General features: G+C 25.8%; 2 protein-coding genes across 2 annotated transcripts in view; one reads left to right on the top strand and one right to left on the bottom strand.

Moving 5' to 3' along the window:
* LOC117180621 (ribonuclease H2 subunit B) overlaps positions 1-3,739 on the bottom strand; it is an 18,411-nt gene extending 14,672 nt beyond the window's left edge. The window contains exon 1 of the mRNA XM_033373112.1: positions 3,119-3,739. Within this exon, the coding sequence (XP_033229003.1) occupies positions 3,119-3,238 (120 nt within the window). The 5' untranslated portion in view covers positions 3,239-3,739. The remainder of the gene's footprint in view (positions 1-3,118) is intronic.
* A 260-nt stretch (positions 3,740-3,999) lies between these two features.
* Positions 4,000-10,821, top strand: LOC117180620 (RING finger protein 212B). Its single transcript, XM_033373111.1, has 3 exons — positions 4,000-4,123; positions 10,316-10,506; positions 10,579-10,821. The coding sequence occupies exons 1-3, from the start codon at positions 4,000-4,002 to the stop codon at positions 10,819-10,821; spliced, it is 558 nt and encodes a 185-aa protein (XP_033229002.1).
* The last annotated feature ends 6,828 nt before the right edge of the window (positions 10,822-17,649 follow it).

Here is a 17,649-nt window from a genome sequence, read left to right as displayed (position 1 = left end):
GTTGGAATTGATTGTTGAAATATATTTTTTTACATCTTTTATTATTAAGCTTTGTACTTAAACGTAGTTTTCTTTCGGCTCTTTCATTTCTCAAAGTTTGAGACCGATATTTTATGTATAAAAAAAGTTCGAACGTTCAAAAAATGTTGAGGTTCAGAAAAAAGATAAAATCATTTTCATTGAAGTTCCTACCAAATGCAGTACCTAAACGTACTTTATTGTACTCTAATAAATCTTCCAAAGTTTCAGCTCGATATCTTATTTACAAAAAAAGTTCTTAGGTTCAAAAAAAACCTTCAGTGAACCGAAAAAGTGAGGTCGGTAATATAGGTATTTAGCTATGTCACATGCCTTTAACCAAAAACTGAGGATTCTCAACTAAAGTTACATTTTTAACCAAAAAGGATTACATTTTTTCCAAAGGAGATGAATTTGCAAACTGAAGACGAACTTTCAACAAAACAGTAGAATTTTCTATGAACAAATATAATTTTCTACCCAAATGGACAATTTTTCAGCCAGATTGAATGATTTTTATTAAATTTTATTGTTTTATTTATTGTAAATTCCACCTTCTTAAAATAATGTTTTCTTAATTATTTAACAAGTAGCAAAAAACTTTTGCCAAAAGACATGAATTTTCAATAAAACAGTTAAATTTTGAACCAAAAGGATGGCATTTTAACAAAATTGTGGAATTTTCAAAAAAGCAATACAAATTTGCACCAAAGCCAGTATATTCCCAACCAAACCGTGAAATTAAAGAAAAATCTCAACCAAAAAATGGATTTTTCTACAAAAAAAGTTAAATTGTTATCATAAAAAGAATTGTAAACAAATCAGTTGACTTTTTATCAAAAATATTGTAGACTTTTCAATATGGCAATAAATTTTTTAACCAAGAATGAAGAATTCTCAACTTAGCAGTTACCAAAACGGATCACTTCTTTAAAAAATTGTGCAATTTTCAACAAAAGAGTTGAATTCTAATCCAAAAAGGACAACTTTTTTTAAATTGAATTGTAGAATTTTCAATATAATAAAAAATAATAAATACTGCAACCAAAAACGAAGCATTCTTAACTGAACAGTTACATTTTTAATCAAAAGGGATTAAATTTTTGCCAAAAGAGATTAATGTTCCATCCGAAAAAGACGAGTTTTCAATAAAACAGTTAAATTTTCAACCAAAAGAATAGCATTTTAACAAAACTGTGGATTTTTCAACAAAAAAATATAAATTTACACCAAAAACGGTAAATTTCCAACAAAAACAGTGGAATAAAAAAAATTCAACAAAATAATGAACTTTTTATATAAAAAGAATGAATATTTAAAAAGATTTATTAAATTGTAAAAAAAAATCTGGAAGATTAAAATCTCCCAGATTTTTTTTTACAATTAAATTACCTATTACCTAAATTACCAGAATTACCTATTAAAATAGGTAATTTTTTTCTATTTTTCATGATTTAAAAAAAAATGTTTAAAAAAATTTGATGCATTTCAAGATATATTTTTAAGTTTTCAGATATCTTCAATTTTAAGGATTTTGAAGGTTTTACGATAATAAAAGAAAGTGTTCTTAAGATTCTCCCTCTTTTGTTTAAAATTAAATTTTGTTGTTGAAAATTTAACTTTCCTTTTACTTTGAAAATTTTTGTTAAAAAAAAATCTATTTGGTTAAAAATTCATCTTTTTGAGAGAAAATTCAACTATTTTGTAAAAAAAATTATTATTTGGATCAATTTCACCGTTTTTATTTAAAATTAAAATATTTTTTTATTGAAAAATCCACTATTACATTTTTCATTGAAAATTCATCTTTATGGGTGAAAAATTCTACATTCAGGTTTAAAGTTCAACTGCTTTCTTAAAAGTTTCTTTTTTTACTGGAAGATTCACAATTTTAGTTGAAAATTCATTGTTTTTTTTTTGTAAACATTTATTTTTTAGCTGAAAATAAAATTATTTTGTTAAAAATTGAACTGATTGGTTGAAAAGGAATTATTTTGTAGAAAATTCGCAATCTAGCTTTGAAATTCAAAAATTCACATCCACTGTTCATACTATTTAGTTGAAAAGTTTATCTTCTTGGTTGAAAATTCTTCTGTTTTGGTAAAAAATTAATGTTCTTGGTCGGAAATTCAACTAATTCTTTAGAAATGTATGTATTTTATGAAAAATTCGTATTTTCTAGTAGAAAAGTACAATTCTTGATGAAAAATTCAGCTACCTGGTTAAAAAGTTATGTGTTTTGTTGAGAATTTTTCTTTTTTGGTAGAAAATAATTTTTTTTAGAAATGCAATTATTTGTTTGAAATTTAATCTGTTTTAGTTGAGGATTCTTGCGTGGGTAAAATTCATAACTTCAGTGGAAAATTAATTTTCCTTTTTTGTAAAAATTAATTTTTTAAACTTAAAATGTAACTATTTTGTTGAAAATTCAAGAGTTTTGTAGAAAATTCGTCTCTTTGGCTTGAAATTTCACTAATTTATTAGAAAGTTTAACCATTTGGTGCAAAATCTAAATGTTTTGAAAACAATTCGTTTTTTTTTTCATTGAAATTTGAGTCTCGTGTAAATTGAACTACTCCATATATATTTTTCAGTTTAGAAAATCAAATATTTAGTTGAAAAAAATTTAGAAACGAAAAATTAATTAAACAAAATTCGGACTAGCATCACCTCCCGGTCTCGTTCTTTTTGGTAAAAATTAATTTTCTTGGTTAAATTTTTTTTTTTTGAATATAAAAATGCAACTATTTGATTGCAAATTTATTATTAGTTCAAAACTAGTTTTCTTATTGATGAAAAATTAATTTTATAAACTGAAAAATGTAACTATTTTGTTGTAATTTCTTATTTTCTGGTAGAAAATAATGTTTTTATATGAAAAGAAATATTTTATTAATAACAAAAAAATAATAGTCAGAAAAATTTATTTATAATTATTATTGTTCATGAAATGAAATCTACTTAATTATTCGAAAAATTTAAAAAAAATTATGGACAAATGAAAATACAAATCAGTTTTGGAGTTTTGTTATTAAAAAAAAAGAAGAAATATTCCCCTTAATTAAAAAATCGATGGCAGAGAGAAATAATAAAAAAAAACGCACATAAGATGAGTTTGCGTGTGTTTACCTTTCATGAGGAAGACCCAGGTATTAGCTCCCTGAGTATTAGCGCCCGAGGTCTTGACGCACTTTTTCGGCGATGCTTTCACGCGCGGCATTTTGTCTGTTTTTTTCTACTAGGAATCACTTGACAGAATACCTTCTACAGGAACGAAACGGGCGAAATCAAAAGTCAGCCATTTGGCAGCGTCTTTTATGCCAAAACAAGAAACTTTTGTCGACATAACCGGCGTCACATATATTCACGAGCGACATAAAAACCCGATTTGACGCCGAAATGATGAATTGCGTATACAAGGGCGACTATGTATTGGGCGTTATTGCATTTAAGATTCCTGAATATTATCGAGCTCTGACTCCAACTTTTTTCTTTTTTTTTCTTTGAAAATTGCTTCAATAAAGCGCGCAAGTCCTAGGAATGTTCTTTCTCATTTTTTATTAAACAATCTCACATCGCGACCAAAATATACTTTGCGCAGGTGATAGAAGTTCACAAATAATTAAAGAAAATCAAGGAAAAATCCACTTTTTTTACCACGGTTATTAAACTCGAGAGAAATATTAATAAAAATATGGTAAGTTCCAATTCCTTCCGCTTATGAACTGCATCTTATGAATTTTTCTGTTTTATCGATCGAGTCGGTCTTAGTTCTCAATTGGTGGCGTTTTGTAGTGCGCTGTGCACTACTGCGCATCGGAAGATTCAAAACGTGTTATAACTCGCAACATGAAATGGCTAGAGTTCGTTGATTCAATTTCGGCGTAGAATATTTTTCATTTTTGAATCCTTTGAGCTTGATGCCACCAAATAATGTAGGTGAAGTTTTTCATGATTCATCGTAGTTCTAAAACAATTAGAATGGCCTCGAAAGAGACAGATGCACAAAAGTGGCTCCGGTGTAACCGTTGTTTTAAACAATTGGGAAAAACATTTGTTCTAACTTGTTGCAGTCATGTATTTTGTGATGTGTGCCTCGCTTACGGTAAGTGCACAAATTAAATAATTTAAGGTTAAACGAAACAAACTTACGATTTTTTTGGGTTATTTACATGTTTTTTTGTTTTGTAACTTTTAAGTTAACTTTATTATATCAAATAAGATTTTTTCTGAAATTTTGAATCACCTACACCCCTATGTTATCATTTGCAAAAAGGAAAAAGATGAATACTCAACAAAAAAATTTTATAGTTGATATTTTAAAAAAGAAACAATGTTCACTGTTAATAAAAAACAGTTAAACTTATTCAAAAGATACGAAACTAACTTTTTTTAATCGATTAATTGTCAACCAAATCAGATGAATTTTCAACCAGTTTTATTTTTAACCAAAAATAGGAGCTCGAGTCTTAGTTTTCAATTTAAAAAAAAACGAATTTTCTACAAAACAGTTTCATTTTGTACCAAGTAGTTCATCTTTCTACCAAATTGGTGAAATTTCAAGCCAAAAAACAAATTTGATACAAAGCTCTTGAATTTTGAACCAAAGATGATGGACTTTTAACAAAATAGTTCAATTTTCAGTTTAAAACATTAACTTACAAAAACGAATTTTGAAATAAATACTTAAATCCTCAACTAAAACAGATTAATTTTCAAAAGTTATATCCTTAATGAAAAAATTTACTTTCTACCAAAAAGGACGAGTTTTCAACAAGACGTGATATTTTTTAACCAAATAGTTCAATTTTTAACCAGGAAAATTAATTTTTTACAATAAAAGACCAATTATCAACAAATTGCATAGATTTTCGACCAAATAGTTTGAACTGAATATTTGAACCCCGAATTTTCTACAAACAAATTGGTATTTCAGTTTAAAAAATAATAATTTTTAATTAAAAAAAACAACGAAACTTCAATTATATCAATCATGCATCTTCGTACAAAGAGTAAACTTTTCAGCAAAAACTATTTTTTGTCGAAATACTTAAAATGTCAACTTTCAAGCGAACATCAGCATTTTTAAACAAAAAATTGATTTTCAACCAAAAAAAGACAAATTCTCAACAAAATACATCTATTTTCAACAGAAAAGTTAATTTTATGCTAAAGCCAACACATAAATAATTCATAGTTTTTTTAGTTTCTAAGAATATTTAACTCAATAGTTGAATATTTAAACTAAAAAAGTTAAACTTTCAAACAAGAGTGGAGTACTTAAATTCTCATTTAAGAGAATTAATTTTCAGTAGAAAACCAATTTTCGACATATTAGTTTAATTTATACCCAATCGTTAAATTTTACAACAACAAAAAATACGAATTTTCCACAAAATAATTGAAATTTCAGTTTAAACCAATCAATTTTCAACAAATTAATTTTTAACAACAATAAAAACGAAATTTAAACTATAATCATGTATCTTCAACCAAAAAATAAACTTTTAAGAAAGTAGGAATTGTTGATATTTCAACAAAAAGTAGATTTTAATTAAAAATAAAAAACAGATTGATTCAACCAATAAAACAATTTTTTAACCAAATGCTTGAACCATCAACTAAAACAGATTATTTTTCAACGAAACAGTTGCATTTTTAAACATAAAAATGGATTTTATACCACAAAAGATGAATTGTCAACAAAATACATCAAATTTCAACTCAATATTTAAATTTTCTACTAAATTGTTGGATTTTCAACAAAAAAGAATGTAGTAATGGTTGTTGTAATAATTGATATTTAAACAAAAATAGATTTTATTTAAAAATAAAAAACAGTTGGATTTAATCAACAGAGACGAATCTGTAACAAATTACGTCGATTTTTAACTAAGTAGTTTGAACAATGGATGTGATGTCTGCCCAAATTTTATTTAGTGAATTGTTAGTTCATATTTTTCATCGTTTCTAACATTCTTTAACTAAATAGTTGAATTTTTAAGCAGAAAAAGATCAGTTTTTTTTACCAAATATGGAATAGATAAATTTGCATTAATTATGAAACTTAAAAAAAGGTATTGTTAAAAAAGCAGTTCAACTTTCAAACAAAGAGATAAATTTTCAACCTAAAAAGATTAATTTTCGACAATAAAAAAATAGTTAATATATCAAGCTAGAAAAGATTTTTGTTTTAAATGAAAAAGAAACGTTGAATTAGATCAGAAAAGATTTTTCATTTAAGAAAGATAATAAATTTTTACCAAAATATTGAATTATGAAGCCAAAAAGACCATATTTCTACAAAACAATTTAATTTTTAAACAAACAATTACATTTCCAATCGAAAAGTTAAATGTTCAATCCAGAAAATTAATTTTCCACTAAAAAAAGAAGTTGAATTTTCGACCTAAAAAGAATTATTTTCGACAAAAAATATAATATTATATATTTCAACTAAAAACTTTCCATTTTAAATTGAAAACAGTTGAATTAAACCAACAATGGGGAATGTTTAACCAAATATTTTGATCCTGAACTAAGGCAGATTAAATTTCAATTAAATCGTTTCATTTTAATAAAAAATGGACTTTCTACCAATAAAAGACGAATTTTTAAAATATTAAGTAAATTTTGAAACAAATAGTTAAATTGTCAAAAAAAGGGATTTGTTTTCTACTTAAAATTTGATTTTTGAAGAAAATACATGCATTTCCAAACAAATAGTTAAGTTGTAAATTAAAAAAGATAAATTTTCAAGCCGAAAATGTGAATTTTAAACAAAATCATCATTTACGACCACACAGATTCATTTTTAACTAAAAAAGATGAAATTTTTACAAAAAGAGATGAATTATCGAACAGAAGGATGAATGTTCAACACAATATAGTTGAATTTAAAAAAAAACAAATTTTTTGGTCAAGGCAAATTTTCAAAAATAAAAACGATGACTTTTTAACAAAATTGTTGAATATTTAACCAAATAATTAAATTTTGAACCTAATAATATCAGTTTTAACAACAAAAACAGATGAATTCTTAACCTGTAATTTAAAAGTATAGATTTAACCAAGAAGAATGTACTTTTAATTCTGGGAAAATGAGAATGAAGAAGCAAGACCGTACGATAAATAGAAATTTTGATCATTTATAGACAACAAAATAATAGTTTAAATCAATCATTATTATATTATATATTATATCATTATATTATGTATTATAAATTTATATTTATATTAAATTAAAATTAATAATTTGTTTTTAGTGATTCGTACACTTGAAATTATTTTACATAATAATTTATTTTTACCCCCCTCCCCTCCCGATCTAAGACAAAATAGAAAAATTGTTGGCCTATTCCCCTTCACCCAAAAGAATTTAAGTCCTGATTTTCTGATTTTTTATGCAATGTTCTGATTTTTAATGCCCACAAACGAAAATTCGCAATTTTTATTCCGCGGATATAAATGTTGTCAACATTTTCTGAGATCACAGTCTCATTGAATGAAAAAAGATATTTGTATAATATTAAACATAAAATAAATTATAAACTTAGGGAATGAACATACAATTTTATAACTATGCTCAAGATTCAATGGTTCTGTTAAAAACAAAAAATCTGTCTTGTGCGGGTAAAAACTCAACTATTTGGTCGAATATTAAATTTTTGGTTGAAAATTCATATTTGCGGTTTGAAAATTTAACTTCTTTGTAACATTTTTGGTAACATTTTCTAAGCAAAAATTTGTATAACAACATATTTTTAGTAAAAAATTAATTTTTATTGTTGAAAATTCATCTTTTTGGTCGACAATTGAACTATTTGGTTCAAAATTAATTTTTTAAAATTGAAGATTCATCATTATGATAAAAAAATCATTCTTGGTTGGTTGAAAATTCCTTTTTTCTGGCGTAAAATTTCGTGTTTTCGTCTTCCCTGGTTAAAATATCAACTAGTACATTTTTCTTTGAAAATTCAACTACTTTGTTGAAATTGGAACTACGTTTTTTGAAAATGCATTTTTTTGATTGATGATTGATCATTTTAATTCAAAAGCCTTTTTTTGTTGAATGAAAATGTAACTGTTGTGTTGAAAATTCGTTTTTAATTGATTGAAAACTAATTTTTTGACTAAAAATTCCACTATCACATTTTTAGTTCAAAATTCACCTTTTTTAGTAAAAAAATTAGATGTTTTTTTTTAACTGTAAATATAACTATTCAATTTTTGTTGTTGAAAATTGAAGAATAAATTTCCGATATCTCAACGAATCGCAACATTCTAGAAAATTATCTGAATGGCTGATTAGGGGCCGTGCATAAATTGCATAAAGTTTTTTCTCTATAATTTTAAACCATGAATTTGCAACCAAACAGTTAAATTTTAAAAAAACAGATGAGTTTTCAACACAGCCATTTTTAACCAAATAGTTAATTTTTTCCCAAGAAGGTTAATTGTTTTTACCAAAAAAAAGACGAATTTTCAACAAATCACAGGTATGTCCAAATTAGATTTGATTCACTTTTAGTTTATATTTGTTTCGTTTCTACACATTTTTTAACTAAATAGTTTATTTTTGGAACTAAATAAGATCCTTTTTCAACAAAAAATGGAGTTATTAAATTTTCATGTAAGAGAATTAAATTTCTGTAAAAAAAACAAATTTTTTACAAAACAGTTTAGTATACAAACAAAAAACAAAATACTTTAACCCTGAGTCAAAACAGATTAATTTCCAAACAAACAGTTGTAGCTTGAATCATAAAAATTGATATTCTACCAAAAAAGAGAAATGTTCAGTTCAATAGTTAAATTTGCTACCAAATTGCTTTATTTTTGAGTCGAAAATACGGATTTTCTACAAAACTGTTGAATTTGTAAGCGAAAAAACTTCATTGTCTACCGAAACCGATTTAATTTTAATCAGCTAGTTGCATTTTTAACAAAAATTCAATCAAATCGTTGAGTTTTTAGCAAAAAGAAAATTTGTTTATTCAGAGAACAAAATTTTGAAAAAATTTAGAATTGTCGATCCAAAAATAAGAATCTTCGTGCAAGAAATATGACTCACAAAATTATTTAATTTTAAACAAAAAATTCAATTTTTAATCAAATAATAACATCTTGACCAAAAAGATGAATGTTCAACAAAAAGTTGAATTTTTAACCAAAAAAAAATTGTTAATGCAGAAAGAAAGAAAAATTTCAATGAAATTGTTGAATTCTCAAGCCAAAAAGACAAATTCCCAAACAAACAGTTAAACCTTTTACCAAAGTAGATGAATTCTCAACAAAATGCACACATTTTAAATTAAATATGTAGTTAAATTTTCTATACAATTGTTCAATCTTCGAGCAAAAAATACAAATTCTCTACAAATCTGTTCAATTTTTAACAAATAACTTTAATTTTAACCAAAACAGATTTATTTATTTCCAGCCAGTTGAATTTTTAACCAAAAAAGGCGAAATTTCTACAGAAAGAGATGAATTTTCGAACCAAAAGAAAAATTAATGTTCAACAAAATAGTTGAGTAATTAGTACAAAGAAATTGGTTAGTCATGTTCAATCCAAAAAGGCGAATTTTTAACAAAACAGTTGAATTTGCAACCAAGTATGATTTTTTAACCAGATTTTTTAATATTCAACAAAATAATTTAATTTTGAACCCGATAATAAAATTTTTAACAAAAAAAAAAGATGAATTCTAAACCAAAAATTTAAAGGCAGACTTTTCAACCGAAAAGACTGAACTTTAGATCAAAAATAGTTAGATTTTAAAATAAACATTGATGTTTTTCTCTAACACTTCAAAAAAATTTTTAGTTAAAAAACTGAAAATTTTTTCTTAAAATTCAAGTTAATTTTGCAGTGCATACTTTTAAAAGTGGAGTAGACAATCATTAATTTAAAATACTAATGTACGGAAAATAATTATTCAGCGTTAATAATGTGTTAATATATTAAAATTAGAATTTAATATTTTACTTATATTTGCGCTTGTAATTAATGATTATCTACTATAGTGTCATTATCTATTTTAGGGTGGTTCCCATTCACGTATGTTTAATGCTAGAACATTTTTATGACTATTTGCATACTAAATTGAACTTCTTTAATTTAATTTTTTTTTAGTTTAAAAATTAATTATTATTAACTATATGTTTATTATCTACTACAGGGTGGTATCCCGACACAAAAATATGATTAAAATCTATCTTTTCTTTAAATTCAACTTTATACAAATATTTAAAAAAGAACTTGAAATAAAAATAGTTTTTCCTGGATTTTTAGCAAGGGCAAAGAAAGAATGTCCTCAGTGTCGAAACAATGATTTGCGAACGATGCCAATATCAGATGCATTAAAAGCAAAAGAAATTAAACACTGCTTTGAATCTGTTGAAGAACCATTTGAAAAACTACAGCAGGCTTTCATGTTTCAAAAAAGGCAGCTCCTGCTAAATAGTGAACGACTGCACGATATCGTACGTTAAAATCTGAACGCATAAAATATTTATTTTAAAAAAAAAAGGGAGAATAATTAACTACTGTTTCAGGAAAAGAAGTGTTTCAAATACAAAGAACATTGCCAACGCATTTTAAAAGAAAATAAAACCGTTAAAGAAGAGAATGCCAAACTTCGGGCTAAACTAAATGAACTGGCAAAAGAAAATAAAGAATTTAAAGCCATAAAACCTGAAACTGTAGCATACATGCTAACTCCCTACCCACATTCAGAAGGACCTCCACAACAAATCCGTCCAAACGCAAGGTTTGCTGAAACTAGTGAAATTACTTAGGAGTCGTTCATAAACTACGTTACCGATTTTTTTTTGTGTTTTTTCGTGTTTCTAGTAAGAATCGAGAATAATTAAAAATATTAAAATCGGACTTCACAACCCAAAATGCTCTCAAAATAGGCGAAATAAGAGTGATTTTTCACTAAAATGAGGGAATAATAGAAGAATAAATTCTTTGAAATAAAATCAATGTAGACACCATATTGAATTCAATACGAAACGCTTTAAATTCCTAAGATTTCAAGTAAAAATATATTGCATTTTCAACAAAGAAAATTAATTTTCTACCAAATATGGGGAATTTTCAACAAAATACATGACTTTTTAACCGAATAGTTGAATTTTCAACTAAAAAATATGATTTTTTAACCGTAAATGGAATGGTTTAATTATCAGTTTAAAAATGTCTACCAAAAAGATGAATTTCAAACAAAAGAGTTAAGTTTTTAGTCTAAAAAATCCAACCTTTTAGAAAACAGTTGACTTTTAAACCGGAAAAGAATAGTTTTCAACAATAAAGTTTATTATAAACCAAGACAGACGAATTTTAAAAACGAGAACTATTTTATATACCGAAAAAAACAAATTTTCAACCAAAGCGGTAAATTTTAATAAAAAATCAATTTTTAACAAAGTAATTCAACTTTCAACTGAGTAGTTGAATTTTTAACCAACTAGTTAAATTTACAACTAAATAGTTAAATTTTTAACAAAAAATTTGACTTTTCAACCAACTAGTTTAACTTTCTATCAAATTGTTTTCAAGCCAAATAAATGAATTTTCTACCGAACAGTTGAATTTTGCAAAAAAAAGTTAATTTATGTACAAATAGTTCAACTTTTCGCCTGAATGATGATTCTTCTACCAAAAGAAAATAATTTTTTATCAACTAGTTTAAACTTTAAACAATTTAGTTGATTTTTCAATGAAAAAAGATTTCCATGTAAAAAAAAACAGTTGAATTTAAAAAAAAATGGATTTTAAACAATATAGTTGAATCCTTGACCAAAATATATTATTTTTCAACCAAAATCTTGCATTTTTAAACAAAAGGGATGAATTTTCAAACAAGAAGATTTATTTTCTATCGAAAAAGACGACTTTTTAACAAGTTAGTTGAATTTTAACAAGAAAAGGTCATTTATTTTAAAATATCAATTTTCAAGCAGAAAGTAGAATAATTACATTTTCAGTTTAAACAAATTGAGTTTTGAGTAAAAAAAATTATTTTTCAAAAAAATGGTAAAATTTTTGACGCAGAAGCTGAATTTTCAACTAAAATGACGAATCTTCAACAAAATAAATAAATGTTCAACAAAATAGTTAAACATTCAACAAAGTATTTTAATTTTATACCAATAAAGACGAATTTCGAACAAAATACTCGAATTTCCAAATAAAAAAGTTAAATTTGAAGCAAATAGTTGAATGTTTAACTACAAAAGATTAATTTTTAATAAAAAATGGAACCGTTAAGTTTTCAGACAAGAACATTAATTTTCATCCAAAATAATACATTTTCAACAAAATTGTTACATTTTAAAGCTAAAAAGACAAAAACTGTGGAACTTTTAATCCAAAATTATTATTTTTGAATAAGAAATTTAATTTACAACCAATTAGCTTAATTCTCCAATTAAATGATGTTTTAATTAAAAAGAAATTAATTTTTTACAAAGATCAAATTTTAAACAAAGTAGTTTATTTTTCAATTTAAAAAAATATGAATTCTCAACGAAACGTGCAATAGTTGATACTTCAACCAAAAAAGATTTTAATTTGAAATTAGAAACAGCTGAATTCAACAAAAAGATACGAATTTTTAACAAAATAGTTAAATCCTCAACCAAAACATATCAGCTTTCAACCAAACAGTTTCATTTTTAACCAAGAAGGATAAATTTTCAACTAAATTCTAGAATTTTCTACAAGAAAAAAAACGGAATTTTGTACAAAGGAGTTCAACATTAAACCATATAGTTTAATTTTCAACCAATAAAATTAATTTTCATACCAAGAAGGAAAAATTTTCAACAAAATACCTCACGGATTTTCCGATTTTTTGCCGATTGTCTACGTTATTTTTCCTAGTCTGCCAGCCGGGTACCTGGGTACCCTGCCAACGAAATTGTTGTTAAAAGTCCATTGTAACTTGAAGTAACTATGTGTATTCAATAAATATTTAATTATTCATATTCCAGGAAGGTATTCCTACTTGAATATAATGATTTAATAATGTGCAGTGACCTTGGTAGTACTGAAACAGATATAAAACGTGCACAGTTACATTGCAAATTTCTTGTTTCCCAGGAGGCTGGGTATTACGTCCAAGAATTCAAGAAAATTCAATTAAAAATGTATATATTTTGTTATTATTTATAAAATTATCCATATTTACTTCATATACTATTATAACAAACTTTATTTTTGTGATATACTGTATGAAAATCATGCTTTTTCTGTCGGGGTACCCTAGTACCCGGGTGGCTTCACTGTGTTTTTTTTTCTTTAATTGCAAGATATTTCAAGCTAAGAAATTTCTAAAAATATATGCAATGCAAATTTCGATAGAGAATCAGTTAAATCATGCTGATTCGAGGAGCATTAGGCCTATCTTTATTAGAAAAAAAGTTATTTAACCAAACGTATGCCGATGGGTACCAGGGTGGCAAAACAAGGGTTAAGGGTTAAAAGAGATTAATTTTCAAACAAATACTTAAATTTTTGACTATAAAAGATCTATTTTTAATCAAAAATGGAAAAGTTCAATCAGAAAACAAAATGTAATTTTTAAGAAAGTAGGAAAACTTTCAATCAAGTTGAATTTTTGACCCAAAAAAAATTATTTTTTACAAAGAAGTTCAATTTCAACCAAATAATATGATTATTGACGAATCAAGATGAATTCCGAACCAAAAATACAATAGTAGACTTTTTAACCAACAAAAATGAACTTTTAACAAAAAATAGAAAAATCTTTTGAAAAACAGCAAAAGGAGGAAATAGTTGGAAGTCTGAAATATGAAAGTAAGTTTCAAACAAGTTTAGCTTTTGCAAAATTCGTAATATTTGTTCAAATTTATCAACAGGGAACGTACCGTCAAACGGGGCAATTCCGAAAAAGTGAGGTAATTTCGGAAATTTAGCAATTGATAGTTTAAATTACCCAAGATGGTTGATTTCAACCAGAATCTAAAACCTGTTAAGGCTTGGAACTAATTTCAGATTGTTGGAACAGTTTTGATTAATTTATCCTATCAATTTAGGGAATTTAGGGGTGCCGAAATTACGAACCCAATCGATAACGTAGTTTATGGGCGACCCCCTCTACAAATTTCATGTAAATTATTTATATTCAGATGAAAATTTTTGCACAGGTTTGGTTCAACGCGTTTTCAAGCTCATATTATCTCACCTCGACATCTAGGGCAACGAATAAGTCCACGTGCCCCTATCAGAGTTCTCACTCAACAAAACGCTGAATTCCTCGTCCCGGTTACTTCAAGAATTCCCAGATCTCTGGGAAGTTCAACTCGATCTTCGTCCATTCCCTCATCCAGAGCAACTCCTTTCACCAATGACACGCCCAATAGTCAAATAAATTCAATTAATTCCATGAATTGATTAATTTTTCACATTTTCGTTTTAACAGAAATTCCAGGAAATTGGGTTCTTTTAAATATTTAATTATACATTTGTAGATTTGAAGTCCTAGAATAAATAATACTTGACATTATGGGATCATCCATTAATTACGTAAGATTTTTTATGGGAGTCCAAAACATCTTACTAATTTATGGGGGTGAACGGGGGCAGTTAAAACATTTCTTACATAAATTTCAATTCTAATTAAGAAAAAAATATATATGTTTTGGCTGTTGAAATTACTTTTTATACTATTATACTTGCATCTTTGCAAACCCGTGAATTCTTTCGAAAATTTTATGAATCCCTTCAAATGAAACATTTTTCTTTGATATGGAGCTTCTTGGAAATCCATTTTAAAATCTCTAAAAATCGGTTAAGATCTTTGAAAATCCGTGAAATACTTCTAAATGTTACGAGATTTCTTTAAGCCATTTGAAATATTTTAAAATGCCATGTAATATTTTTAAAACCCTTCAAAATTTTGAAATATGATTAGAATCTGATTTCTAAATCTTTTAAAATCCGCTACAGTATTCGGATATTCTGCGAAATCCTTTGAAATGTTACAAAATCCTCTAAAAATCGGAGATGTACATTACATGAAATTCCTCCAAAATTTTCGAAATATCATTAAAAAGTAAAAACCATGATATCCTTCAAAGTTAATGAAAATATTCGGTATCACAAAATTCTGAGACTTATTTTTAAATCTTTTAAAACTATTTAAAGACTGTTGCAACCTTTAAAATCCACGGAAGTCTCCTAAATGCGTGTGAAATATTTCGAAATCCCTTTAAAATTAATTAAAATCTTTCAAATCCTTGAGAATCTTTCCGAATTTCTTGAAATTCCTAATAATATATTAAATTCCATAATAATATTTTAAAGGTTAATAAAATTCCTCTAAATCCCTTACAATTATTTATAATATTTGTAAATATTTGAAAATCTTTGGCAATTCCCTGAAATCTCTTTAAATCCCTTTAAATTTTAAAAATCCCCTGATATACTTCAAAATTCGTGAAATACTTCGGAATTACATACGATTTTTTTACATCCTATAGCCTATTTTGGAATATTTCGAAATCTCTTCAACTCACTTAATATCCCATGAAATCTTTCATAATTCCTGAGACTCTTTCTGAAATTATGTAAGATAATTTCAAAAAACTCTTAAAATCTTTTTAATTTATTTGCAATTCTATTATAAAACTTTTGTAATCCCTGTAAATGTTTTAAAATTCCATGGAATCTCATGAAATTCCTACAAAGCTTTGGAAATCTTGATAAATTCCGTAACAAATTTGTATGTACTATATTTAAAAAAAAAAAAAACAATTACTTCCACCGTGAACAAGATTTCAAAGAATTTCAAAAGATTCAAAGGGTTTCAGTCATTTCAAAGTATTTAAAAAGTTTTCAATTAATTTAAAGGTATTTCAGAGCACTAAGAAGCATTTAAAGAAATAAAAAATCCTCTGAAAACCGTGGATATATATTAGAATTTTTTTAATTTCTTAAAATCCTTTGAAACCCCGTGATGTCATCGAAACCCCTTTATATCTCTTAAAATCAGTTAAAATTCTATAAAATCCTTTGAATACATTCATAAATTTTCAAAATATCATTAAAACCGCTGATATTCTATAAAATCCTGAGAATTTTTTTTAATCTCTTAAAATCATTTAAAAGCTGTGGAAATCTAAAAAATCTTATAGAAACTCTTTTAAATCCGTGTAAATCTTTTAAGATCACTGAAAATCGGTTTAAATCCTTGAAATTCTGTGGTATTTTTTGAAATCCCTTCAAAGTTAATTGAAATCTTTGAAATCTTTGAGAAATTTTCGGAACCTCTTGAAAATCTTTGCAATATATCAAAATCTATCATAAGCTTTTAAAAGTGAATAAAATTCTATAAATCCTTATAATTTTTTATATTTGGAAATCCTTTGATGGAATTGCAAATCTTTTGGAATCTCTTTCAATCCGTTCAAATGTTCAAAATCCCCTAATATTCTTAAAAATTCGTGAAATAATCGTAATCACAGAAGATATTTTAAAATTCGATGACCTATTTTGGAATATTTCGAAATCTCCTCAACTTCCTTAAAATCTCTTAAAATTCCAAGAAATCGTACATAACTAATCCCTGCAAATATTCTGAAATTCCTTGGAATCTCACGAAATCCATAGAAATCTTTTGAAATCTCGATAAATTCCTTTAAAAAGTTTTATTCAATATATTTAAACACAATTATTTCCACCGTAATTGTGATTTCAAGGAATCTTAAGGTATTTCAGAAAAGTATGAAGAATTTAAATAAATAAATCCATACAAAATTTCCGAAATATCATTAAAATTCCTGATATCCTTTAAAGATAATAAAAGAACTTCGGTACCACAATCATGAAATCCTTGAAAATCCTGCCTTTTTTATAAATCTCTTAAATCCCTTTAAAACCTGTGGACATCTTTAAAATTCCGTAGAAATCCTTTTAAATACGTGGAAATCTCTTAAAATCGGTTAAAATCCTTGGAATTCTGTGTAATATTAAGAAATCCCTTTAAAATTAATTGAGATCTTTCATATCCTTGAGAATCTTTCCGAATCTCTTGAAATCTCTTACAATGTATTAAAATCCTTTATAATATTTTAAAAGTTAATAAAATCCATCTAAATCTCTTAAAATTCTTCATAATATTTGAAAAACCTTTGAAATATTTTTTAAATCTTTTGAAATTCCCTGAAATCTTAAAAATCCCCTGATATCCTTTTAAATTCGTGAGATACTTCGAAATCAAAGAAGATGTTTCAAAATCCGATGATGAACTATTTTGGAATATTTTGAAATCACTTCAACTTCCTTAAAATTCCATGAAATCGTGCATAATTCCTTAAACTCCTTGAAGACCATTCAATTCTTGTAAAATTTTCTGCAATATTAAGATTCCCTCTGAAATTGTATAAGGTAATTTCAACAAACTCTTGATATTTTTGTTAATAATTTTAAATCCTATTATAAAACTTTTGTAATCCTTGCAAATCTTTTAAAATTCTATGGAATCTCAGGAAATCCCTTAAAAGCTTTAAAAATCTCGATAAATTCCTTAAAATATTTGTATTCAATATATTAAAAAAAAAAAGAATTATTTTCACCGTAAACGAGATTTCAAAAGA

The sequence above is a fragment of the Belonocnema kinseyi genome, chromosome 9 (assembly GCF_010883055.1).
Source record: "Belonocnema kinseyi isolate 2016_QV_RU_SX_M_011 chromosome 9, B_treatae_v1, whole genome shotgun sequence".
Taxonomy (NCBI): Eukaryota; Metazoa; Arthropoda; class Insecta; order Hymenoptera; family Cynipidae; genus Belonocnema; species Belonocnema kinseyi.
Note: the sequence above shows the minus strand (reverse complement) of the source record. Positions and strands in the feature narration are given on the sequence as shown.